This window comes from Hypomesus nipponensis, chromosome 18, assembly GCF_054491055.1.
Source record: "Hypomesus nipponensis isolate SF chromosome 18, ASM5449105v1, whole genome shotgun sequence".
NCBI classification, from domain to species: domain Eukaryota; kingdom Metazoa; phylum Chordata; class Actinopteri; order Osmeriformes; family Osmeridae; genus Hypomesus; species Hypomesus nipponensis.
In genome coordinates this window covers 746,911-770,493 of record NC_140378.1, presented here as the reverse complement: position 1 = coordinate 770,493, position 23,583 = coordinate 746,911, and the positions used below count along the sequence as shown (strand labels likewise).

Here is a 23,583-nt window from a genome sequence, read left to right as displayed (position 1 = left end):
GGTTAAGAAGCGGTTGACATTTCAAAGTGGAATTGCATGAAATTGCGCATGGTATTTCATAATGATGACATCCTGTTTAACTAAACAGATATTCAAATTTAAGACAGGCTAAAAGACTGCGGCTGGATTCAAACCTGCAACCTTATACTTTGCAGGTCACTGTCCCAGTCCATTGAGATATTCTCAGTGTTGAATATGGTCATGTTCAGTTACTGTATAAAAGGGAGCAATGTTTCTTCTGTGGTAAGAGTTGTTAGATTCAGCCAAAGTTTAAACTACTAAAATTCAATCATATTTTGACATGCCAACGTGAAATTGTCGATGGTACTTCAGAGTGATGTCATCTTGAACCCAATAAGGTTTGAAAACCATCAGTCCAAATGATATTTGATTTATTGACACAAAGCTATTCAGGCCATGTGGACATTTACATAAATACATACACCCCTTTCAGACATTTTGTATTACATTTCTCATTCCATTTCACCCTATATAAAAACACACCTGCCCGCACACTATCCCAATCCATGCCGTTTACCAACCTCCCAGCGCGTCACGCCAAAGCAGAAATGCTGTAGCGGATGCATTAGGTTTAGATGACGACCAAAAATTGCTTCTCATAGTCATAACACATTTCTCACAAGACAGTTTCCAGTATTTCTCAAAGATGGCTTGAAGACCGCTTTCCCGAACCACAGTCAACTTACGATCAAGAATAGCCTCATTGGCTAAAGATTTCTGGCATAGCCCATAATTAACTCCTTGCCGACATTTATCAACGATGGCCGACTCTCACGTCCGATTAAACCACACAACATGCACTCTCAGAGTGACCAACAAGATTATTTTAACTAACAAACAACAATATTAAAAAACATCTATCTGAACGAACGCAACAACTGAAAACCCTTGCATAGCTGTTGTAACCAAACTATTTTCCACAAGTTTGGGTGTTTTTTGACATGCCAAACTGCATGCTGGGTACCCAAGAGTGCTGACGCTGATGATCTAGCTGTGCTCCAACTGCGTGATATGACGAGATGCTAGTGACGCTCTCAGGTCTCGGAGTCCCCTGAAATGGAACGCGTCTTTCTGCCTTGAAGCTGCGCGCGCATCATCATCAAGACCCCATGTATATTGCAAGATAACATCCAAGCTAACAATTTCTCCAAATCTGACTGCAGCTTTGTATACCATACTGTGTTATGGTTGTTTGAGTTAAACAACTTGTTTAATAAATTAAATGGCTGTTAAATGTCAAATCCAACTGTAAATGTATAAAAGAGAGAGTTCCAATCAAATCTGAATTATTTTGAAACCTAAAGGTTTAAAAGACAACCTTTGCCTAAACTGACATGCACCAACTCAGAGAACTGAGTGTCAACATTCATTTACATCCACATTTAGTCTCTATTTTTTACTTTAAGGCATAACCACGTTTAACTTAATGTCTGCACCTCTCTGTCACCAACTGTCTCTGGAGTGGGGGTGGGGGCTTCACAGGGTGTCTACGGGTGTAAACAAGTTAAATTTAAGACTTTTTAAGACCTTTTAATAACACTTCCAATTGAAATTAAAGACCAAATGTACGATGGAAATACCGATCAAAAGTAGAAATATACAGTAATCTTCCCAAACACTGATGTCTGTTCAATATGAACAGTATGGTAAAATGACAACAATCGATTGAGTATAAGAATATTGACTAAATGTGTGTAATGCGAAAGGATAACACAAAAATGTAATTGCTGTCCTAAATTATATTTTTTATTACACAATGGTGGAGCAGAAACTAGCATTTCCATGAATCCCATGGAAAGAAAGGCAAATGTGTGAGATGTACTGATGTGGAGCACAAATCATTCAAGAAGCAGTATTTCTCTTGAGTGGTTTTTATTCAGATGACTAATCATTGGATTCAGGTCAAAAGTCTATAACTTGAAATGGTTTCATTACTTAAGACACTAAAAGTCAGCAGGTTGGCATGCTGGGACATGGAAAGGATTAAACATTTAGACTGTCATCAAAGTAAAAAATGCTGGTTTGTCCTTTTTCGTCAATATCCTCAAAAAAGCAGTCTGCAGAGCTACTGTGTCTGTGGGGTGACTGTCTGTCTCTGGAGGGGCAAGCAGGGCCTGCAGGCAGGGGGCAAGCAGGGCCTGCAGGCAGGGGCAACCAGGGGCAAGCAGGGCCTTCAGGCGGGGGCAAGCAGGGCCTGCAGGCGGGGGCAAGCAGGACCTGCAGGCAGGCAGTCAGGGCAGGCCAGCTGGATGAAGCTGTCCTGGGGTCAGGGCTGAAGAGAAGCTGTCCTGATTCTGGTTCTGTCCAGCTAGAGGGGGGTAGTCCAGCAAGGGATCAGTTTTTCTCCCAGCACCCTCTGTTGAGCAGGCCTCTGCATGACCCTCCAGACCTGTAAAAGTGAAGAAAGGACCCATGTCAGTTGTGAAAAAATGAAGCTTTTTACATCTACATTCAACTGCAATTATTTTTGTTAGAATTTTATACTCGGATGAAAAAAGTGAAATAGGTCTATACTATTCACACAATCTAGGATCCTTTCCTGGTTTAGATAAAACTATAATAAAGGGCCTGATCCAAGGTTTCAGGCAACCTACCATTCTTGATGGACTACTTTAATATATCTAAGAGAGGATCTATAAGTTTAGCTGCAAATGTCTTAAAGAAGTCTATTGAGAAACCATCAGGCCCCGGAGGTCTCCCTGAAGGTAGTTGTGCCATGGCGTCCAGTACCTCTTGTTTGGTTATTTCCTTATTTTAGGAATACCCAGCCCATCTAGGAATTCATACATGTCCTGTGACTTCTCACCCTGTGAGGAATAGAGAGACTTGTAAAAGTCTGCAAACGCTTGATTGATGATAGGGTTGTTGCGGACCAACTCTCCGTCATTCTGCTTAATAATAGGGATATTCCTAGCAGCGTCACACTTGTCTTATCTGCCATGCTAACTGTTTTTTTTCCCACGAGGAGTAACTAATGATGTTACCTCTTATATGGGCTTTGAGGGCCTCCAAAACAATAGCAGGAGAAGCAGAATTTGAAATAATATTAAAATAGTATTCCAGCTGTGCGTTAATCATTGTAACAAAGTCACTGTCATTGACTAAATGGTTGGGTAACTTCCAGCTTTTGGGCCTCCAGCTAGAGTCCTTTATAGCCATTTGCAGCAAAAGTGGAGGATGGTCTGAGAGTGTCCTTGCTAAATATTCACTGGATGAGACTAGAAGGGTTTTAGATGTATGAATAAAGAAGTTGTCAATCCTAGATTAATCTTTATGTCTATGAGAATAAAAGCTATACTCACGCTGAGAAGTATGTTGCTCTCGCCATATATCAAGTTTCTGTAGGTCTGAGAGTTTTCTTTGGAGTGTCTTGGCCGCAAGGTTAAAGGTATGGGAGTGGAAGAGGATCTGTCCATGGTGGGGTCTAATACCAGGTGTAAAGGTCAGATTAGTTTATATACATGGTACATGGCTCATATACATGGTTTCTATTTTGATAACTTCCTGATTTGAGCGGAAGTAACGGAATACGAACGTTTGCATGAAGAAGAAAAGAAGAAAGGTTAAGAAAGTTACGTTTAATGGTGAAAAGCATAAATAACAGTAAAAAGATCACAACTTCTTTAAATGTTTAGCTACAGTCGACAGGGGAACAAGGTTTGTGATATAAATGAATGTATCTTGAGCCATTTGAAATGTCTATGTATGAATGTATGGTAATACGGTTTTGCTAATGTAAGATCTAGCTAGAAATACTGAGAAAATGTACGAAATGGTAATCATGGTTTATTTGTTCTTGTGTTGCTCTTACGTTGGTTGAATGGCACGGACGGAAAGAATAAAAGTTGGTTTAACCATCAGTTCTGGCCTTCTGAGTTCGATTGGATGCTACACCAGGTTAAAATCACCTCCAATTACAAGCTCTGAGGGGTAACTTGTTACTTTAAGAAGGAAGTTCACATAGAAGGTGGGGTCATCCTGGTTTGGATCATAGGTATTAAGCATTATGATTGTCTGTTCCCCAATGAACCCACTAACCATAACATCTGCAGATGAACAAATCATTGATCCAAAGACTCGGTTGGCAGAAGAACGAAACATTGATCCAAGACTCGGTTGGCAGAAGAACGAAACATTGATCCAGTGACACGGTTGGGAGGTGAACGATTTGTTCATCTGCCGGGTATGAGTCTTTGGATCATGCAGTGACTTGCATAGGCTCACTACTGCCAGCTAGACGAAACAGAAATTATTTGTTAATTTTGCCTCAGTCTCCGGGTACGGGTCTTTGGATAATTTTTCACCTGATCTGTATAGGCTCAGAAGAGGAAATAGAAAGGATTTGTTTACCTCATTCACTTTTGTGTGACGGTTTAGTAAGACTTGAATGATATTCGTTCACAAGTAATAATTACAGGTTTTGTTATTTAGACTTTTTTGTACTTTACTTGCAGTTAAGTGCAGTGTAATTGTTTGCCGCGATAATTACATGCTTGTGTGAAATGACCATTTTGAATCATACAAACTGTAATGATGCATTATTTTTATCTAGGAATTTATTTTTAATAGTAAAATAATACTGAACGAGATTAAAAGAACCGAGTCAGTAAAATGATCCGAACTTTCCAACACTACTTGTGGCTACCCACTAGCCTGGCTGCCAGCCCAACTTCTCCCCGCCCTCAAAAAAATTTGGTCAGGAAGTTGGGTCTGGAGGGTCTCGTATTGGGAACAACTCAAGCCCCCACCCCTCGCCCATCTCCCCCAAGAATTTTTGTTCGATTCTCGAACCTGGCTCATACTACTAGCTTTTTCATAGAATACTTTTTCTGATTTTTGCTAAGATTGAAACCAATCCGAAATGGGTAAACTAGCAGCCCATTTATTTGCTTACGTCAACAAAAGTTGCCTGAAAATGTGCCTGCGGATACTAACAGGGCACGAGCACAAAAGTTCACATTGGCCGATAGCCGATTTACATTGAGCTGAATGAGTCATAGACTTATATTGAATGAGCACAGGGAGAAATGGCTTGAGTTGCCTGCCTTGTTGTAGCAAGTTTAGCAAATCGTTGTCACACATAGGCCTACATGAAATGTTGTTAATATAGTTTATTCCCGTTATTTTCAATCAGATTAGATTTTTCGTAAAAACGTTCATGACATGATGGCAAATATATTATGTTAAGTGCGAGCATAGATTGTTGACATGTCTATCTGGAGCAAAGACGAAGATTAATACTTTAACTGTTAACCACACTAGGAAATTATATATATTTAAATAATATTAGTCTTGCCTTCAGAAGCTTTTGTTAAACACACCCATTATTCTTTTTTTGGTCGTGTCATCAAGCCAGACTGCTTTTGTGGGACAATGAAGGTCCTCAGTGACTGTTTCACTCCCACTTACATCTTATGGAAACGTCTTGTAGCCTTTGGTTCTATGAATATGCCCCTTTCAAAGGCAAATGTTCAATAAAGTATATTTTAGACACACTTCTCGAGCTTTTATTTATTACATTATTAACACGTCTTGTTAGATCACGTTATAGCCTATCCATTAATAGACGTTTGGTTTTCTAGGTTGAGCATGTAAAACACAGGTCGGATTTTGACACTGATGTGAAATTGAAGGCAGTGTGAATTTTGTGGCATTTCGTTTGAATATAAAGTTGACAGTAAGCTATGGTAAGTCAGCATTATGGAAGATTTCGGTTACCAAAATAATTATTAAGCTTTCTTTGCCTGGCGAGAACAACGACGGAGCTGTTCATGGTAACAGTTTATTTCATCCAATACAATGCGTTGTAAATCATACTCATATCACGAAGAACAAAAGCAACATATGTGATGAGTTTCATCTAGAATAGCCCTATATTTAGCCATATAGCCTAAAAAAGGAAAGGAATACTATACAGTGACAGAATAAATTTCCGTAAAGTTTGCATCATGATTCTTATCGGACTTGTAACCCGTTCTGCCCATAGATTCTGCAACTGCAATGCCCACACGCTCGTAACCATATAAATCTATGCTCGTGACTGGTTGTCGCAAAGTATGACGTGTACAGCTAGTTGCAAGCGTGCATGAGGTCTCGGAGCTAGGGAAAAAAAGAGCCACTGTTTAAAGCTAGACCGGAAGACACAGAAGTGGAAAGATGGCTGCGTCCAGTCTCACGCTCTCGCTTGCCTCACTGCGCCACTGAGCACTTTTCATAGAAATGAATGGGGACGCGACTTGGAAGACAGAAGTAGCTGTCTCTAGTTATATTAACTCCAGAGCCTGTTTAAGGAGAGCCTTGCCACTCCCTATTAAACCCCATTGTACCGAATTTGGTTGCAGTTCCACCAGAGTTCCACTGGGGGTGATCGCAAGAGAGTGCATGTTGAATGGGAGTCTATGGAGCTAAACGGCTAAATTTGTCTCTTTTGCCTGATTGTCGTTGAGAAATCTCTGATTTGATTGTAGTTTTTGCATGTTCAACATGGATTATAGGTCGAAAGTTGAATGAACGAGTACTTATGTCCTTTTGATTTCTTACAGGGTGAGTCGTTGGGGCCTTTAACACGCTAGCATTCTCCTAATGAATGCTGATTGGTTAGTGAAGGACTGATACGACCAGAGCTCTTGCTTGATGGCATCCGAAGCGGAATCAGAATGTCAGAGCATTAGCAACATTAGCAACAACATCAGCAAGCCAAAACTCTTTCTAGCATGTGTATTGACAGGGAGAGCCTAACCTGTCAGCTGTGTTGTCGATGCCCTGAGAGAAAAAAACAAAAGAGAAAAAGTAAGTGACCAGAGCTTGCCGTAAAGCAGTAGCTCTGGTTGTACGATGTGTATGACGTCAATTACATTTTCAAAAGCTTTTTAGAATAGAAAGGCGACGTTAAAAAAATCTAACAGCCAGCAGTGTGTATTTTTTTTGCCTTCCCTTTTGAATTCAGAATTCAAATTACTATACAAAAAATTATATCCTGAGAAAAGTGGATTTTGAGGGGTATAGTTCCATAGACCTCCATTCATTCTGCACTCGCTCGTTAGCGCCCTCACATGGAACTCCAACCAGTTCAGAACCCGGAAGTTTCCAGAGAGTGGCAGTTCTCTCTATATTATACATTCTCTGTTAACTCTATGGAGCAACTACATAAAACCAGGATCGGACCAATGAAATTGCCAGGGCGGGCTTTATACGATGATGGACAGATGATCAACGGTAACGTAATCAACAACGTCACAAAAGAGCCCTTGGGTTGAGTTCGTTTTCAACAAACAACATATTACGTTGCTCTGATTGGTTGTAGGTCTATCCAATTGAGCGAAGAGGCATTTGTTTTACGAGTTTGGTTGAAACATGCCCTGTAGTCACAGCCCAAGGGAGAGTTTTCAGACTCATATTCTGACTAGAATTATGAGTATGACAACGTCAGACTAACTACCCACAGGCATGCACACAAAATTATCTTACTTCGTAGGCCTGCTCTTATTCTGAAAGCGAATTAAACCGGAAATACTAGACGCCACAGAGCATCTCGACAGATCGTCCAGTGACACAAAAACGTGCTTGCTAATTGCTTACTATTCATGAAATGCAACAGTTTGAGACGATTTCCTCATATCATTGCACCTTAAACTGACGCAGACAGTTTCATAACTTTATTCTACCGTTCTCTTCTAGGTTGGCGCCGTGGGAAAGATTAAACAGTCAATCCTGGATTAAATACTTAACGCCACTCATAAATGAGAATTGTTCCATAAAATACTTAAGGATATGGCTCATGTGGAGTGGGCTGAAGCCCAAAAAGCAGAGATTGACCTGCTGTCAAGTATGTTTTCATCTCTGGAGGAGTTTGAGATAACTGACCAGCTGGCACTTGCAGAACTAGTGGAGCGTGTGGATAACTCAACAAATACCCTAACTTCTAGACCCCAGTTTGTTATTAAACTGAAAATTGGCACTGTCACCAAAGAGGTAACTATTGAGAATGTGAACATGAGCTTAAAATATCAGTTGTATTTTAATCTACACTTTACTTGCTTTTCCAGGTGATTGTGACAATACGTTGCACTTACCCATCTGAATACCCAACTGTCTTACCAGAGATAACCATAAGGTGTGCCTTTCAACATTACTGTAATATTTGACAATTTGGTGAAACACTTACTGTTCCAAAGGACATGAAGAATATTCTCCAATTAAGTAAAAACAATTATTCTCAATAGGTGCTCTGATCTAAACAGAACTCAGCAAACCCAGCTTCACTCAGAGCTGAACACATACCTGATGGACAACTGCTGTGGAGAAGTGTGTGTGCTTTTTGTGGTGGGGTGGGTCAGAGACAATGCACACCGGTACATTGAAAATAGCTCACCTACAACCTGGGCTACCAAGAGTGTGTCTGATTTCCCTCAGACCAAAGACACTTTCACCAGACTGTGGATCTACAGCCACCACATATATAACAAGATGAAAAGGAAGAATATCATGGAGTGGTCTAAGGAGCTAGAGCTCACAGGATTCAGCATGCCTGGAAAGCCTGGCATTGTATGCGTGGAGGGATCCAAGCCTGCTTGTGAGGAGTTCTGGGCAAGGTATGGCATAATGGAATACATGGAATGGATATCTAAGAATTAGCCATCTTCTGACAGTAGATCAAAAAAGTTGTAGTGGTTAAAAAGTTTGTGCTGATTTAGAAGTCCCTTTTCTCATCACAGGGAGGATAACACCTTTATAAGGAACTTCACACATCAGTTGAACACTTGTAATAATGCTAATTTGTTGTTTTCTAAATACTCTCCACACTTAAGCGGTCTTACAAATTTCGACATTAAAAGGGTACATATATTATATAAAATATATAATCAGCTTTATGGTGACGATATTTATCAACAGGTATTGTACAGTGTTTCCCCTAAGATTTTTTTTTGCAGTGGGGGCAGGTCTGTCCGACCCCCCCCCCCCCCCCCCCCCCCTCCTCGGCCGAAGTGAAGTTCTAACCCTATATTTTGGAGTAGGTTAATGTAACAGTCTAATAACAAATGTAATATTGCATATATTTATATATATATATATATATATATATACATATATCCTCTTTTCCGTAAAGCAATACAGTTAGGCTACTTAAATTATGTTCTAAATGGCAGAAATATGCTGCCAATTAATAATTGACGTAACCACTTATTGTAAATGGTCAGTAGCCTAGCCTATCGATCAAGGTACTCGAAAGCATGTACACTGTCGGCTTCATATGATATTGATAGGCTAAGCATTCTGTAGCAAATAATAACAATATATCCACTATTAATTAAAACTATTTCAGCATAATAATGAACCTAAAATACAAACGTGAGCAAGGGCAGCAATCGCTATCAAATCAACATGCATGCAATTATGCTAGCAGGGGAAGAATACAAACAACGAACATCAACAGTTAACTTAAATTTGCAATAACTGTAGACTAATACAATAACAGGCTTTAATGAACTGAAAACATAAGTTATAAGACTTACAGTTCTCAAGGAACCCATGCAATCTCAACTCCTTGATTTTCTCCGACATGCACTCTAACAATCACTGCTGATAGACGGCCTAAAATCTTGTACAGCCCTATTTCTGATACCGTGGCGGCAGAAATTTAGCCGTGGCGGGCCGCCACGACAAAATCAACATAGGGGAAACACTGCTGTATATTGCCTTCAGATTCACTACTCACTATGGTCTAAGGAATCATTATTGTCTGCTGCATCAGAATGTAGTTAAGAAATGGGTAAATCAACTTTGCTGTTAATGCTCCACTTAAGTGGAATACTCTGCATGATTTGGATCACGTAAAATTTATAATAAATTCTGTCACATTGGAAAAAGACCTTGGTCTCAAATGGGTGTCCCTGCTAATACAAAGGTATAGAGGCTTAATCTTCCTGTATTGCCTGTGTTTTCTAGAGTGAAGGTTTTAACATGGAAGAAGATCATGATTCGCCACAGGGAGGATTTTACTCTGGACAATCAGGATGCAGAAGGCCGTACTGGGAACTGTAAGAACACGCTTAACAGGTTCACAGGCTTTAAAGAAACCATGTTTGATCCACATGGTAACAGAGGCAATCACATGGACCTTGGACAGCTCTATCAGTTTTTAAATGATAAAGGATGTGGAAATGTCTTTCAGCTGTACTTTGGTATTGAGGGAAAATAGTGGTCATCTATTGGTTGTCTCTAACCTGTAGTTTAAGGGCACATTTAATGGTAATGATAAAACATAAACTTATCTTTCAAATTTCAATATGAAACATGATCATGAAATTGATGAGTAGTAGGGATGGAGTACTCGAGTACCCAAACGTGACAGCGACAATCCATCATAAAAACAATGATTGTGTGAATGAAAATAATGTATTATTATTTTATTTTTTCGGATTGGTTATAGCAGACTTTTGTGCGGCATTGGTTAGGGTTGCCATAGCATGCAGTCCAAAGTCCAGCCAAAGAACAGAGAGAAACATGGCTTCAGAGTTGTGTAGTGATGTCTGGCTTGTTAAATCTGGTGATAAATCTTCCCTAGGGTGCCAAATATACTAGGACCTCTACTGATTATGAGAACACAATAGAATGTTGTCAATTTGTTTTGCTTTACTTGCCAGTGTTTCAGTGCACTTTTAGAAGAGCGCATTCACAACGGGAGTTACACTAGGCCATAGCACCTTACACCAGGCTATAGCACCTAACTGCGTTTGCAATCTTTTGTGCAGATACAAGTTGTAATTTGTGCAGATACAAGTTATAATGCTATGTTTATGTTGTGTATCTAGGATATCTGATTTATCCCAGATTTATTTTTCGATAACATTGATGCAATTGATATATTTTCATGTTCTGTCATTCTGGAACAGGAAAGGGCATTCCCCAGTCTGTTGCGACAAAGTTGGAAGCACCCAATTCGAATTAATTTGTATCCTGTAGCTTTAAGAGTACCCTTCACAGAAACAAAAGTTTTGCCTGTTTGACTGCCAGATAGTGAAGCGTGATTTATTAACCCTAACCCTAATAAAGCTTGGGGACAGCTGCTCAGCTATGGAAACCCTTTTTGTGAAACTCAATGCACAGTTCTTATTCAGATTATGCTTCAAGAAGGAGCTGTGAACTCTGATGAATGATGCAACAGATGATTTTGTTATGCTCAATTTTATGTCCTTTGTACTTCAGCTACAACACCGTGGCTGGGCTGTTGTTGCTCCCAGACGATTACACTTCACAATAATTGCACGAGGCAGATCTAGTGGGGAGGAACAAGCTGACTTTTGGACATGTAGTGAAGTAGAATTTGACAGCACATTGTTAAAATAATGAAGATTAATTATGAATAATGGTTTATCAGATTTAAATTGAAACTCTCATCCATCTTTTGAGTATATTCTATATTACTGGAAACCATATGTTAACAGGGTATCCGCGGGGTCTTAAAAAGTATTCAAAGTTGATAAATCAATTTAGGGAAAATTAAGGCCTTTAAAAGGTATTAAAAAGTCTTAATCCCGATTTTACAAGGTATTACATTTTGTTCACGCTTTGTCCAAAGAGTTTGACTCCAAAAAGAATGCATGAACATATTTATTTTCCTCCCCATGAAGATTATAAAGAACGACGTGCTCGGTCAGCGAGTCACGTATTTTGCAAAATGCACGGTTAGTTGATGTGTCGCCCTCCACATGTCGCGAAACAAACTCTGAAATGGGGAAATGTACATTTGCGGACTCCTGAGGCCTTTTCCATAAAGCAAGTTTACCGAATAAGCCAGACTTATGTCAGTTGGTCTGACTGATTTCTAGTTCATTCGGTTCCATAAAGCTTGATCAACGTAGTTCGAACTCGGTTACTATGGCAACTTAGGCTGCGAAACTAGTCTGGTCAGGGTCAGACTAACTGTCAGACTTAGTTGGGGTGTGCTTGCCTTCGGCGAGCACAAACCATTGTTATCTCACATATATATTTATTTTTAATATTGTTTATTTTCGCGCCCCTAAGGCTCAGTCAATATTTGGACTACATAGACAAAGTCGATGTCAAAAGGTTCGTCTTGGTCACGATTGCGTTGGTTCTATTGGGATTTATGTTCCGTTGCAAGGATTAGGTTTTAATTAAGTTTTTGTGCCAAAAGTGAAGCTAACGGTGGTTAACTTGCTAGCCACAGTCACTGACGCTACTGACGTCACTAACGTCACGAAATACCGCGTGACCACCTCAAGCAGAACATTAGTTTAGCAGCTCGTTAACTTCTGGGAAATAGCTAGGCTAACTGCTTTACTGCAAGGGAGCTGCAGAAACACCACAAGCAAAGAGGCCAGGGTGATAACTATTTACTCATTTTACTTTGTGATATGAAACACATATGACTTCCGAACGGCTTCAAAAAGGTTCTGGACCACCATCTGGCGACTCAGGAGGGGGAAGCAATGCTCTGTCAACACTGTATACGGTGGGGATGGTGCGCTGCTGACTTCGACGGGGGACGTCCTGGATCGGTGGAAGGAATACTTCGAAGACCTCCTTAATTCCACCAACACGCTTTCCGACGTGGAGGCAGAGTCTGGGGACATCGGGGGGGGCCCTTCTATCTCTGAGGCTGAGGTCGCCGAGGTGGTTGAAAAGCTCCGCTCATGTGGGGGGTGCTCCGAGAGTACGGGGTACCGGATTCCCTGATCGGGGCTGTCCGGTCTCTGTACGACCGGTGCCAGAGTTTGGTCCGCATTGCCGGTAGTAAGTCAAACTTGTTTCCGGTGAGGGTTGGACTCCGCCAGGGCTGCCCTATGTCACCGATTCTGTTCATTACCTATATGGACAGGATTTCTAGGCGCAGCCAGGGTGTTGAGGGGGTCCGGTTTGGTGACCTCAGGATTGGGTCGCTGCTTTTTGCAGATGATGTGGTCCTGTTGGCTTCATCGGGCCGTGACCTTCAGCTCTCACTGGAGTGGTTCGCAACCGAATGTGAAGCGGCTGGGATGCGAATCAACACCTCCAAATCTGAGGCCATGGTTATCAACCGGAAAAGGGTGGAGTGCCATCTCCGGGTCGGGGAGGAGATCCTGAACCAAGCGGAGGAGTTCAAGTATCTCGGGGTCTTGTTCACGAGTGAGGGAAGACAGGCGGATCGGTGCGGCGTCCACAGTGATGCGGGCTCTGCATCTGTCCGTCGTGGTGAAGGGTAGTGACCGAAAGAACGAGATTGCGAATACAAAAAAAATCGAAATGAGCTTTCTCTGCAGGGTGTCCGGGCTCTCCCTTAGAGATGGGGTGAGAAGCTCAGTCATCCGGGAGGGGCTCAGAGTAGAACCGCTGCTCCTCCGTGTCGAGAGGAGCCAGCTGAGGTGGCTCGGGCATCTGATTAGGATGCCTCCTGGACGCCTCCCTGGTGAGGTGTTCCGGGCATGTCCCACTGGGAAGAGGCCCCGGGGAAGACCCAGGACACGCTGGAGGGACTATGTCTCTCGGCTGGCCTGGGAACGCCTCGGGGTCCCCCAGGAAGAGGTGGTGGAAGTGGCCGGGGAGAGGGAAGCCTGGGCCTCCCTGCTTAGGTCGCTGCCCCCGCTACGCGATCCCCGGACAAGCGGCAGATGACGGACGGACGGACGGACGGATATGAAACACAATTGTGAAGTGTAATGTACAATATAAGCTGATATAAGGAATTAGTTACATCTACTTTCGGAAACAGTAGTCTACTATTTCACTGAAGCATTAGCATCATGACATTAGCCTCTGTTGCCCGGGTAACACATACAACAGCGGTCTATGATGCATCTGTTTTCAATCGTTAAAATAAACAATCCTCACAAATACATTTTCGTTGTAGGATTTATTATGACATTAGATTACAAGTAAACGATTTGTTGGTGAAATTACCATTACCTGTGGTTTCAAACCAGTGTAGCTCACTGCAACGCTGTAGCCTAGTTCTGTAGCTAACAAAAACATCTCCACAGCTGTTTACAGTACTAGTAGGAAGTCAAACGGCGGCACATGGTCGGCACTACCCTTACTTAAATCAAAAGCCTTTCAAAAGGTGAAACTATCTGACTAGTGACTACTAACCTGAACTCCATTGCCACAGCCTAAACTTCAATCTGTTAATGAAAATAATTCATTTCAGCCTAGACCGTACAACGGAAGTAACGTTAAATTGAATTCAACCAACGCAATCGCTACCAAGACTAGTCTAGTAGTTGTAGCCTACAATTTACCGGGGCAGCTTCTCCACACAGCAGGGCTATATCGCATTTTGCCTTGTTACTGACAATGATTGCTACCACTGACATTTTTATGAATGAGTGATTTTCCCCTAAATAAATGTCAACCTTATTTCCGTTTTTGGGGGCATATTTTCAGTTAGCAGATGATACTATTTGAATTGCGATTCCATCTGAGATAGCTAGCTACTGCTGGTAACGTCGTTGTTAAAATACATTTCAAAGGGGGTTCTTTATAATAATGAATGAATGCAATATGAGTAGGCTAAATGCCTGAAAATATCATGAGAAGGGAAAAAACTTACAATGACGTTTAAGTCATAGAGATTAGGTCAATTTTTACACCGGTCTGCCAAATGTATTCGTTTTGATTCAACTATGAGGTTGCTGATCACCATTCCCTTTTCCAAGGGAAATGAGAAGACAACTATTTCATTCTACTCTTCACTCTTAGTATTTTGAGTTGTAAATGAGCAGAAGAAAATAGGCTTTTAAATCTATGTAATCTTTATAAATAAGTAGGCTATGCATTTTAATATAAAATATACAGAAATATCAGTTGTAAAATGTAATTTAAATACGGACCCCTACAACCAAGAAAAGCAAGCACACCCTACAATTTCCCCAGAAATTGTACCCTCTCTAGTTTGACTTGGTGCTTAACCAGACGTTCCTTTAACACTGACCCAACGGGAAAACAATTTACCACGTATATTCTAATTTTCTTATTCTCATCAGTTCAATCTGTTCAACATTTATAGAAAATCAACTTAAATAGCCTACATAGGCTACAACATTTAGCCTAATGTATTAAACAATGATGAACAATGATTTGATACACGCCACGTTAAATGTAGCCTATGGCTTGCCTAGTTTGTGATTTCAAATGTTTAGGTATCAGGCATAGGCCTATGTCAATCTATTATCCGAGTATAATTAGCATAGCTGTATAGTGGTTAACAGTAGTATACTGTTAACAACTATATTGTATCATACTGTATAATAGAATATTGCAAAACAAACCTAAATCCATAGGCTACATCTATATCCTCCATTTTCCCGACACAACCATGTTTAAAAGTTAGGCTACTGGGTAATGTATTGATTAATAGTAGGCTATTTATTTAAAATAATGTCAAAAAAGTACATTTACATGTGTTTAGAGGGTGTCTGTTTTTTAAGTAACTAAAGGTCTAAGAAAGGACCTCGACCTACGTAGCCTATCGTTCACGTCAATCATGGCGTGTTGTTTCATTTTGATGAAGCGGTGGATGAGGGAGCTGTCATAGTACAAGGCTTAAAGGGAACGTTCTTTCTGGAAGAAGTCACGTGGCCGTGTGCATTGCTTTTGCTGTTGTGGATTGTATGATCTATGTTTTACCGCTCGGGCTGCTTAAGAATAGGGTGCATGCGCAATTAGCTTGACTACTTAAATATAACTTGTGTTATGTTTTGAGTTTGTTGCTGTTATGTTGTAAGTTTGTTGCTGGTGCGGGTGGCATGGTGACGTCATTGCTCTCAAGTGTTTCACGTCTTGTTACATTGTTTCCTGTTTCAGTTGACGCAGCTTCTGTATCATAATTGTTCATGCCTACATAGCTTATGGTTCATCAATGGTTTTTGGCCCCTTTGATAGCATCTTTGGTAAGATATTGTGGTTTTGAAATGTTGAGGTTTCACCCAAGATAAATATCTGATGTAAAAGTTGTTCTTATGTATGTGTTTAATATTAGCGAAGCTCCAGCTGTGTCCGTTTGATACGGTTGTCAAGGTTACCAAAGTAAACATTATTTCTTTAGGTAAAACTGAGCTTTTCTCATGTTTTCTAAATGTCCAAACTTTCTTAATAAGAAATGTATATAGCATGCTGTCTCTGTAATATCTTCATTTTGTTCTGAAACAATACTTGTCCTTACTTAGTATCGTTTGACTCAACTAGACTAGAGCTAGTATGTAGCAAGTATGTAGCATTCTACTCCGTGCTGTACTGTATAGCCCAGCTGCTCGTACTGTACTGTACAGTTTAATGATTTATTTGTTTTATGAGCCAATCTGTACATCAAAATGCTTCTGTATTTATTTTGCAACATGTCACTGATACATTGTTATGTATTCTCTCCAGTTTTACCTTCTAACACTTTCAATAAACCAACGATGTTGGAGGAACACGTCTCCGGTGGATTGTTTGTGGGAAGAGTTTAGCTGCCTGTCAAACTATACTCAGCACAGTACAGGGAGGACAGAACAACTTGAATTAGTAGGATTGCGTGAGCTGAAATTGGCCTTTATGGAACCGCTTTAGCCCTGCTTGACTTGTTAAGCGAATTCAAGTCTGGTTTGGGACTTAAAGTCCAACTTATTGGAGTGGCCTTTATGGAACAGGCCCCTGGTTGGAGAAGTGTGAGTTTATACAATGGCTGAAGCCTGTCCCTGAAAACAGGCTTACTGTACATATTGTAAAAAGAAGATTAGCGTAGCTTCGATGGGCATCAATGCGGTCAAGGCCGCCATTGGCCGCAGATAGCAGCCACAGCTGTCCATTGCCAGTTTCTGTGCTCCACCAGCGACACCACCACCCAACAAAACAGCTGAACCTGTCAAAACAGCTATGACAGCGACCTCTGCCCCATCGTCTGCCGACACCAGGGTGGCTATGGGTGGCACATCAACGATGCGTGCGGAGGTTATCTGGTGTCTCAATACTGAGGTGAATCACCGCTCACTGAACTCAAACATTCAAATATTTCTATAAACCTTGCTTTTTATTCTTTAATTTATTATTTTGAGCTATGTTTCTTCCGAGCTTATCTGAGTTCTGTTGTATGGTTGTGCTCTATAGATTTAGTTGCAAACTACAGCTGTTTATTAAGCTTAAGGTTTTTTGCAGATTAGAACTTGGCGATGAGGTCTTAAAATATTTTGAGAAGGTCTTCAAAAAGTCTTGAAATTAACTTCAGGATTCATGCATATACCCTGGTTAAGCTGTTGACCGATTATTATTAATACTACAAACCAGTAGAAGATATCAAGCCCAAAGTGTAAAGATCTGGATATTAGGGGGTGAGGAATGCAGGAAATGCACTTGTAGATATGCCTCTACTTTTACAAGTCAGAGGCCCCCAGCTATAAATCAAGTTGCACGTTTAAGACCCTGCGCCCACATTTATGCAGCTACAGAGTTCAGGGCCAGTACCATTAGCCGTAAATTGGGAGGATTGTCATAGGGCTAGTAATACTAGTCGTAAATTGGGAGAATTATCGTTGTATTAAAAAAACCTCACCTGTAATCTGAAACCCCAGGACAAGGGACCATTAATATGAGGGTGCATAATGTATCTGTGACCAACTGTACTGTACCAATAGCAAAATTGGATTCTTTTGTCACCCTGTGTCCGAATAAACCTTAGCATCAGACTCCAGTGTTCCAGTGCGTCTGTTTTGGACTTAAGATCTAGCTCACCTCAACACTTACAATATTTTTCACTTGTTGGGACTTTGTTTATTTTTAACTTGTTGGGACTTAGTACCTTTTCTTCAGTTCAAGACTTGGAATTATTTCACTATACAAGGGAACTTTCAAAACTAGAAAATGCTGAAAATGCGTTGGAATGCTGAAATCTGAATTATTATTTTTTAAATGGCTGAAAATACAAAAATTAGAAAATACTTCAGCTGAATATTTCAGCTGAAAGCTGAAATTAATTTTAAAAAATGCGTGATTCACACAAAAGAGGGTGTGGAAGCTGAACTGCATCATCTAACAAAGCTAAGAGCTTTAAAAGCCTACAATGCGGAAGAAGCTTAAAGCTGAACTGTTAAACAGAAGAAGTAAGCTAGCTAGTCGTAACAAAAATATTATAGTTTTAACAGCTGAAATTATAGTTGGGATAGTAATAGCAGTAGCAGATGTAGCCTATCATTGAGTTTACTCGGCTTTCTTAGTAGGATTAAATGTGTTGATTGAATAAAACATACAGCAGTAGGGTCGATACAGGAAGACACGGCGACACTTTGTTGTTTTGTCCGTGGAGCATACAATGATTAATAAAAATAATCATGTAGATGCGTTTATTGAGTAATCGCATAACTAATGTTATGTAAACGGAGTAATCGTATTATTGGCATAAACCGACAATTGCTAGTAATTGGGTTCTCATGGTCAAGTAAACGCACTCAGTGACGTACGGTTCCATTAGCAATAGTAGTAAAACAGATAGGCTATTAGCAGCACCTGCCGAGTCACCTCTTGTAAATTGTAACAGGTTGAAATACTATCAAACTCTATCTTGTGACTCCACTAATTAGCTAATACCAATCACCTGTGTGAGAGACTGAGTGGTGCGTGTGTCTGTCGTTGCCACGGAAATGGTGTATGGGCTCAAAACGGGGCCAAAAGTATTGCAAATGCGTATAGAACGATCCACAAATGTAAAATGTGTTTCGCAAATGTTAAACTGGTTCCGCAAATGTAAATTGCTTTCCACAAATGTAAATCAAGATCCACAAATGTGATTAACTGTCCACAAACAATCACATTTTGATTTGCCTTTGAGTTTTTTTCTAACTACATAATTGCAACACATTTTCAGGGGATTGCGTAAAATTGGTGCCATAAAGCTTTGCAAATAGGGCCATAAAAAGCTGAACTTCGATCATGTGACTTTTGACACCGATTTGACGCACGTGACTTTTGGCACCGATTTGACGCTAGAGTGAAAACGGGGCCAAAAGGATTGCGAATGCGTGTGACGATCCACAAATTTAAAACGTGATCCACAAATGTAAAACTGGTTCTGCAAATGTGAAACACATTTTGCAAATGTAAAACACGTTCCACAAATGTAAAATCGTTTTCAGTGTACACCCGTGATCTAGCAATGTAGGTTCTATGTGCTGTTCTATGTGCGGGGTGTGGCGGAGAGTCCAAATGGGTCACGGCCGAGCAGCAGTTCAGCAGATCCCCTGGGAAGCCTAGATAGATGACAGACAGAAGCAGAGAAAGAAGGGAAGGGTGGAAAGGTGACAACAACATGCTAGTACAGGGACCAGAGGAACGGAAGATACTTTATACAGAACTCTAAATTGACAAAGGGGAGTTTGGTCACATTCTTCCGTGCTTTACTGGGCTGATGCGTATTATTTGATTGGAGACTGGGCTGATGCATATTAGTTTGATTGGAGAGGGAGGAGTCTTGGTGTGCCACCTGCCTCCCGAACTTTAGTTAACCCTTTCAGGCCTAACTCGATCCAAGGTGTTTTTCAGGAGTTATTTCTCTACATAACTACATAGTATGGACCAGGGGTAGGCAACCCTGGTCCTCAAGGGCCGCTGTCCTGCATGTTTTAGATGTTTCCCTACTCCAGCACACCTGATTCAAATGAATGGGTTGTTATCAAGCTCTGTGGAAGCCGGGTAATGACCATTCATTTGAATCAGGTGTGCCGGAGTAGGGAAACATCCAAAACATGCAAGACAGCGACCCTCGAGGACCAGGGTTGCCTACCCCTTGGTATAGACTGATTGACGTCATACAGTATGTAATAATGTTCTCATCCAACAGATGGCACTACTATGCACAATATGTGCATCTACAGTATATTATGTTAAATTAACCTCAGACCCAATAAGTCACTCTATTTTAATAATCTTAACATTTATTTAACTATTGTTTCTGCTTATTGACTGATTGTGGCAACTTTTATAGACCTTCCAGGCAGGGAAACTGGCTTTGGCAATGGGAATAATGGTTTTTAGTACAGGTTTTATCCTCTCAAACATTTATAGATGACATTCAGTAGTAACACAGTTGATATTGGCATATCTAATGAACTGCTATATGTTTTATTTGGCTGTGCCGTTAAAGCTTTGGTTGTTTTGAAAATTACATGGACTCATGGTTGTTGTAGCAATAGGAAAAGGTGTGTCTGTTTACTTTCAAAACACTTGAGTACTCTTGCCAATCCTGTTATGCAGGTTCCTCAGTTTCTGTTCCTGTATTTAGTGCTTAGGTCTACTGGCTAGGGGATCAGATGCCACACAAAAATAAACTTTCCTTGAATAACTTCAGATGTACATTTGGCTATAGTCATTAACTCATTACATTTTCCTTTACACCATCCCAAATCTTAATTCAGGAAAGAAATATCAGTATAGTCAAGCTTACACTAACATTGTCTACTTGTGACTAATATATTCCCCTCACTTTGCAACCCAATCATTTTTAATCACTTCATTCACAATCATTACTAAAAGGTAAGGGACATTTCTTGAAAATATAGCTGTCTTGCCCACACTTTTTTTTACATAAAAATCAATCAGTATGAATTTCCACATAAAAGCAGAGTTGTGGCATAGTGGCTTTTCTTTATTCTTTAACCTGTACTGGTAAGAAATAGCATGTTTCTTAAGAGACAAGCCCTCTGTGACATGCTTGCGTGTAAAAAGGGCTATACAAATACATTTGATTTGATAAGTTAGAAGGGTTACCTGGATCCTTGTCTCTGTTCTGTAGCTTTTATGACCACGCAGAAGAAAGGCTGGTCAGTGGAAAACTCCTTACAAAAGGACATATTTTATTAAAGTAAGAAAATCAAGGCACTTACATACTGTATATAATCCAAGTATCATACAAGAAAGCCAGGCAGCCGGGAGCTGTTTGGAACTGACTGTAAGTCGGTATGTGGCCTGCTTTGATGTTTCTCACTATGGTACTACTTAAAAATATCTAATACATGAAATTTGACCTTGACTCTTTGTCTGTGAATTGATTGTGTACAGTGAATCCAGAAAGTATTCACAGCGCTTCACCTTTTCCAAATGTTGTTATGTTACAGTCTTCTTCCAAAATGGATTCAATTGATTTGTTTTCTCAAAATTCTACACACAATAACCCATAATGAAAAGGGGAAAAAGTGTAATTTTTTTTATGGATTTGCATAAATTAAGAATTAAAATATAACATCTATATAAGTATTCACAGCTTGTAGTCAATACTTTGTTGAAGCACCTTTGGCAGCAACTACAGCCTCAAGTTTTTTAGAGTATGATGCAACAAGCTTGGAAAACTATTTTTGGGCAGTTTCCCCCATTCTTCTCTGCAGGACCTCTTAAGCTCCACCAGGTTGGATGGGGAGCATCAGTACATTTTATATTTACATTTATGCATTTAGCCGACGCTTTTATCCAAAGCGACTTCCAAAACAGAGCTTTACAAAAGTGCATAGGTCACTGATCATAACAACGAGATAGCCCCAAACATTGTGGGTAACCAAAACATGAAGCATACATTGTGAAAACTAAATAAGTTATGTAGTTATGTAGAAGAACCATAAGAGCATGTAGTTAAAGAAGATACAATTAAACAACATGAACCTTGAAAAAGTGCAAGGGTGTATCTACAAAAAAGTAAGCAACAAAAATATATTATACCGCTAGTACAATAGTTTTAAGTCAGTTACAACTAACCAACAAGAGCCGCTCAATAAGAGTCATTGTGAAGAGCCTGGAGGAAACATCAGGTCCAGACAAACTCCCAGAACAAGTGCGTCTTGAGCCTTTTCTTGAAGGTGGGGAGACAGTCAGTGTCTCTGATGGAGGTGGGGAGTTAATTCCACCATTGGGGGGCCAGACAGAAGAGCTTGTGTTGGAACCGGGTGCTCTTGAGCGGTGAAACCACCAGACGGTTGTCAGAAGAAGACCATAGGTGGCGGGTGGGGGTGTAAGGCTGGAGCATAGACCTGATGTAGTCGTGTGCAGTCCCGTTCACCGCTCGGAAGGTCCAGAGTGACCCAACCAGAGTCCAGAGTCTTTACATTTAGTCATTTAGCAGACGCTCTTATCCAGAGCGACTTACAGTAAGTAGAGGGACATTCCCCTGAGGCAAGTAGGGTGAAGTGCCTTTCCCAAGGACACAACGTCAATTGGCTCAGCCGGCAATCGAACTGGCGACCTTCAGATTACTAGCCCGAATCCCCACCGCTCAGCCACCTGACTCCCTAGTCTTGAATCTGATACGGGCCATGATGGGAAGCCAGTGAAGGGAGATGAGGATTCATGGGGTTAAATGGAAGCGGCTGGGTAGATTGAAGGCCAGACGGGCTGTCGCTTTCTGAATCCTCTGGAGAGGGCGGGTTACGCATGCTGGGAGACCGGCGAGCAGCAGTAGTCCAACTTTGAGAGGACAAGTGCTAGGACAAGGAATAGCAGCTGGGTGGAATGCTCGGACAGGTATATCCTGATCTTCCAGATGTTGTAGAGGGTGAATCTACACGACCGGGAGACTGCAGCAATGTGGGCTGTGAGGAAGAGCTTGTCATCCATGGTCAACCCGAGGTTCCTGGCAGAGGATGAAGGGGTCACCGTCGCAGATCCCAGGGTGATTGACAGGTCGTGGGAGATGGAGGGTTTGGCCGGGATGATGAGGAGTTCTGTTTTGGCGAGGTTCTGCTGGAGGTGGTGCTTGGTCATCCAGGCGGAGATCTTAGCTGAGATCCCGGGATCAGTCGGGGGGAACGACAGGTACAGCTGCGTGTTGTCAGTGTAGCAGTGGTAGGAGAAGCAGTGGGAGTGATGGTTGGTCCAAGCGAGGTATTGTACAGGGAGAAGAGGAGGGGTTCAAGGATGGAGCCCTGTGGGACACCAGTGGAGAGCTGGCGGGGGCCTGACACTTTGCCTCCCCAGGAAACCTGGTAGGATCTTCCCGACAGGTAGGATGAGATCCACTGAAGTGCAGTGCTAGTGATGCCCATCTCAGAAAGTCTGGCGAGCAGGATTTGATGGTTTTACCGTATCAAATGCTACAGTAAGGTCTATCAGGATGATGACAGATGACCTTGACGCCGCTCTGGCAGACTGGAGGGCAGTGGTGACGGACAGGAGGGCGGTCTTTGTGGAGTGGCCAGTCTTGAAACCCGATTGGTTGGGGTTGAGCAAGTTGTTGTATTTTCAGATTTCTCCAGAGATGTTCAATCGGGTTCAAGTCTGGGCTCTCGCTGGGCCACTCAAGGACATTCACAGAGTTGTCCCGATGCCACTAAATCGTTATCTTGGCTGTGTGCTTAGGGTTGTTGTCCAGTTGAAAGTTGAACCTTTGTCCCAGTCTAAGGTCCAGAGCGCTCTGGAGCAGGTTTTCATCAAGGATGTTTCTGTGCATTGCTGCATTCAGCTTTCCCTCGACCCTGCCTAGTTTCCCAGTTCCTGCCGCTGAAAAACATCCCCATTACATGATACTGCCACCTTCATGCTTCATTGTAGGGATGGTATTGGCCAGGTGATGAGCGGTGCCTGGTTTCCCCCAGACATGATGGTTGGCATTCGGCC

At 41.3% G+C, this 23,583-nt stretch overlaps 2 protein-coding genes across 6 annotated transcripts; one reads left to right on the top strand and one right to left on the bottom strand.

Annotated features, from left to right (window-relative positions):
* Nucleotides 1-1,883: 1,883 nt before the first annotated feature.
* On the bottom strand, nucleotides 1,884-9,640 carry LOC146250799 (uncharacterized). 3 transcript variants are annotated; one of them, XM_084680576.1, is made up of 4 exons: nucleotides 9,534-9,635; nucleotides 6,761-6,783; nucleotides 3,324-3,445; nucleotides 1,884-2,410 (listed from the first exon to the last, which is right to left on the bottom strand). In XM_084680576.1, the coding sequence occupies exons 1-4, from the start codon at nucleotides 9,549-9,551 to the stop codon at nucleotides 2,253-2,255; spliced, it is 321 nt and encodes a 106-aa protein (XP_084536702.1). In that variant the 5' UTR covers nucleotides 9,552-9,635; the 3' UTR covers nucleotides 1,884-2,252. The 3 variants fall into 3 exon arrangements, 1 of the variants encoding a protein (XP_084536702.1); XR_014732101.1 differs by lacking the exon at nucleotides 6,761-6,783 and having other exon boundaries at nucleotides 9,534-9,640; XR_014732102.1 differs by lacking the exons at nucleotides 6,761-6,783; nucleotides 9,534-9,635 and adding an exon at nucleotides 4,060-4,242.
* rwdd2b (RWD domain containing 2B) lies at nucleotides 7,406-11,091 on the top strand. Of its 3 annotated transcripts, none has more exons than XM_084680575.1 (5): nucleotides 7,406-7,992; nucleotides 8,067-8,134; nucleotides 8,244-8,325; nucleotides 8,434-8,612; nucleotides 9,967-11,091. In XM_084680575.1, exons 1-5 carry the CDS (start codon nucleotides 7,792-7,794, stop codon nucleotides 10,217-10,219), a joined length of 783 nt encoding a protein of 260 aa, XP_084536701.1. In that variant the 5' UTR covers nucleotides 7,406-7,791; the 3' UTR covers nucleotides 10,220-11,091. The 3 variants fall into 3 exon arrangements, with proteins under 3 accessions (XP_084536701.1, XP_084536700.1, XP_084536699.1); XM_084680573.1 differs by having other exon boundaries at nucleotides 7,410-7,580; nucleotides 7,699-7,992; nucleotides 8,244-8,612; XM_084680574.1 differs by having other exon boundaries at nucleotides 7,408-7,992; nucleotides 8,262-8,612.
* Nucleotides 11,092-23,583: the final 12,492 nt, after the last annotated feature.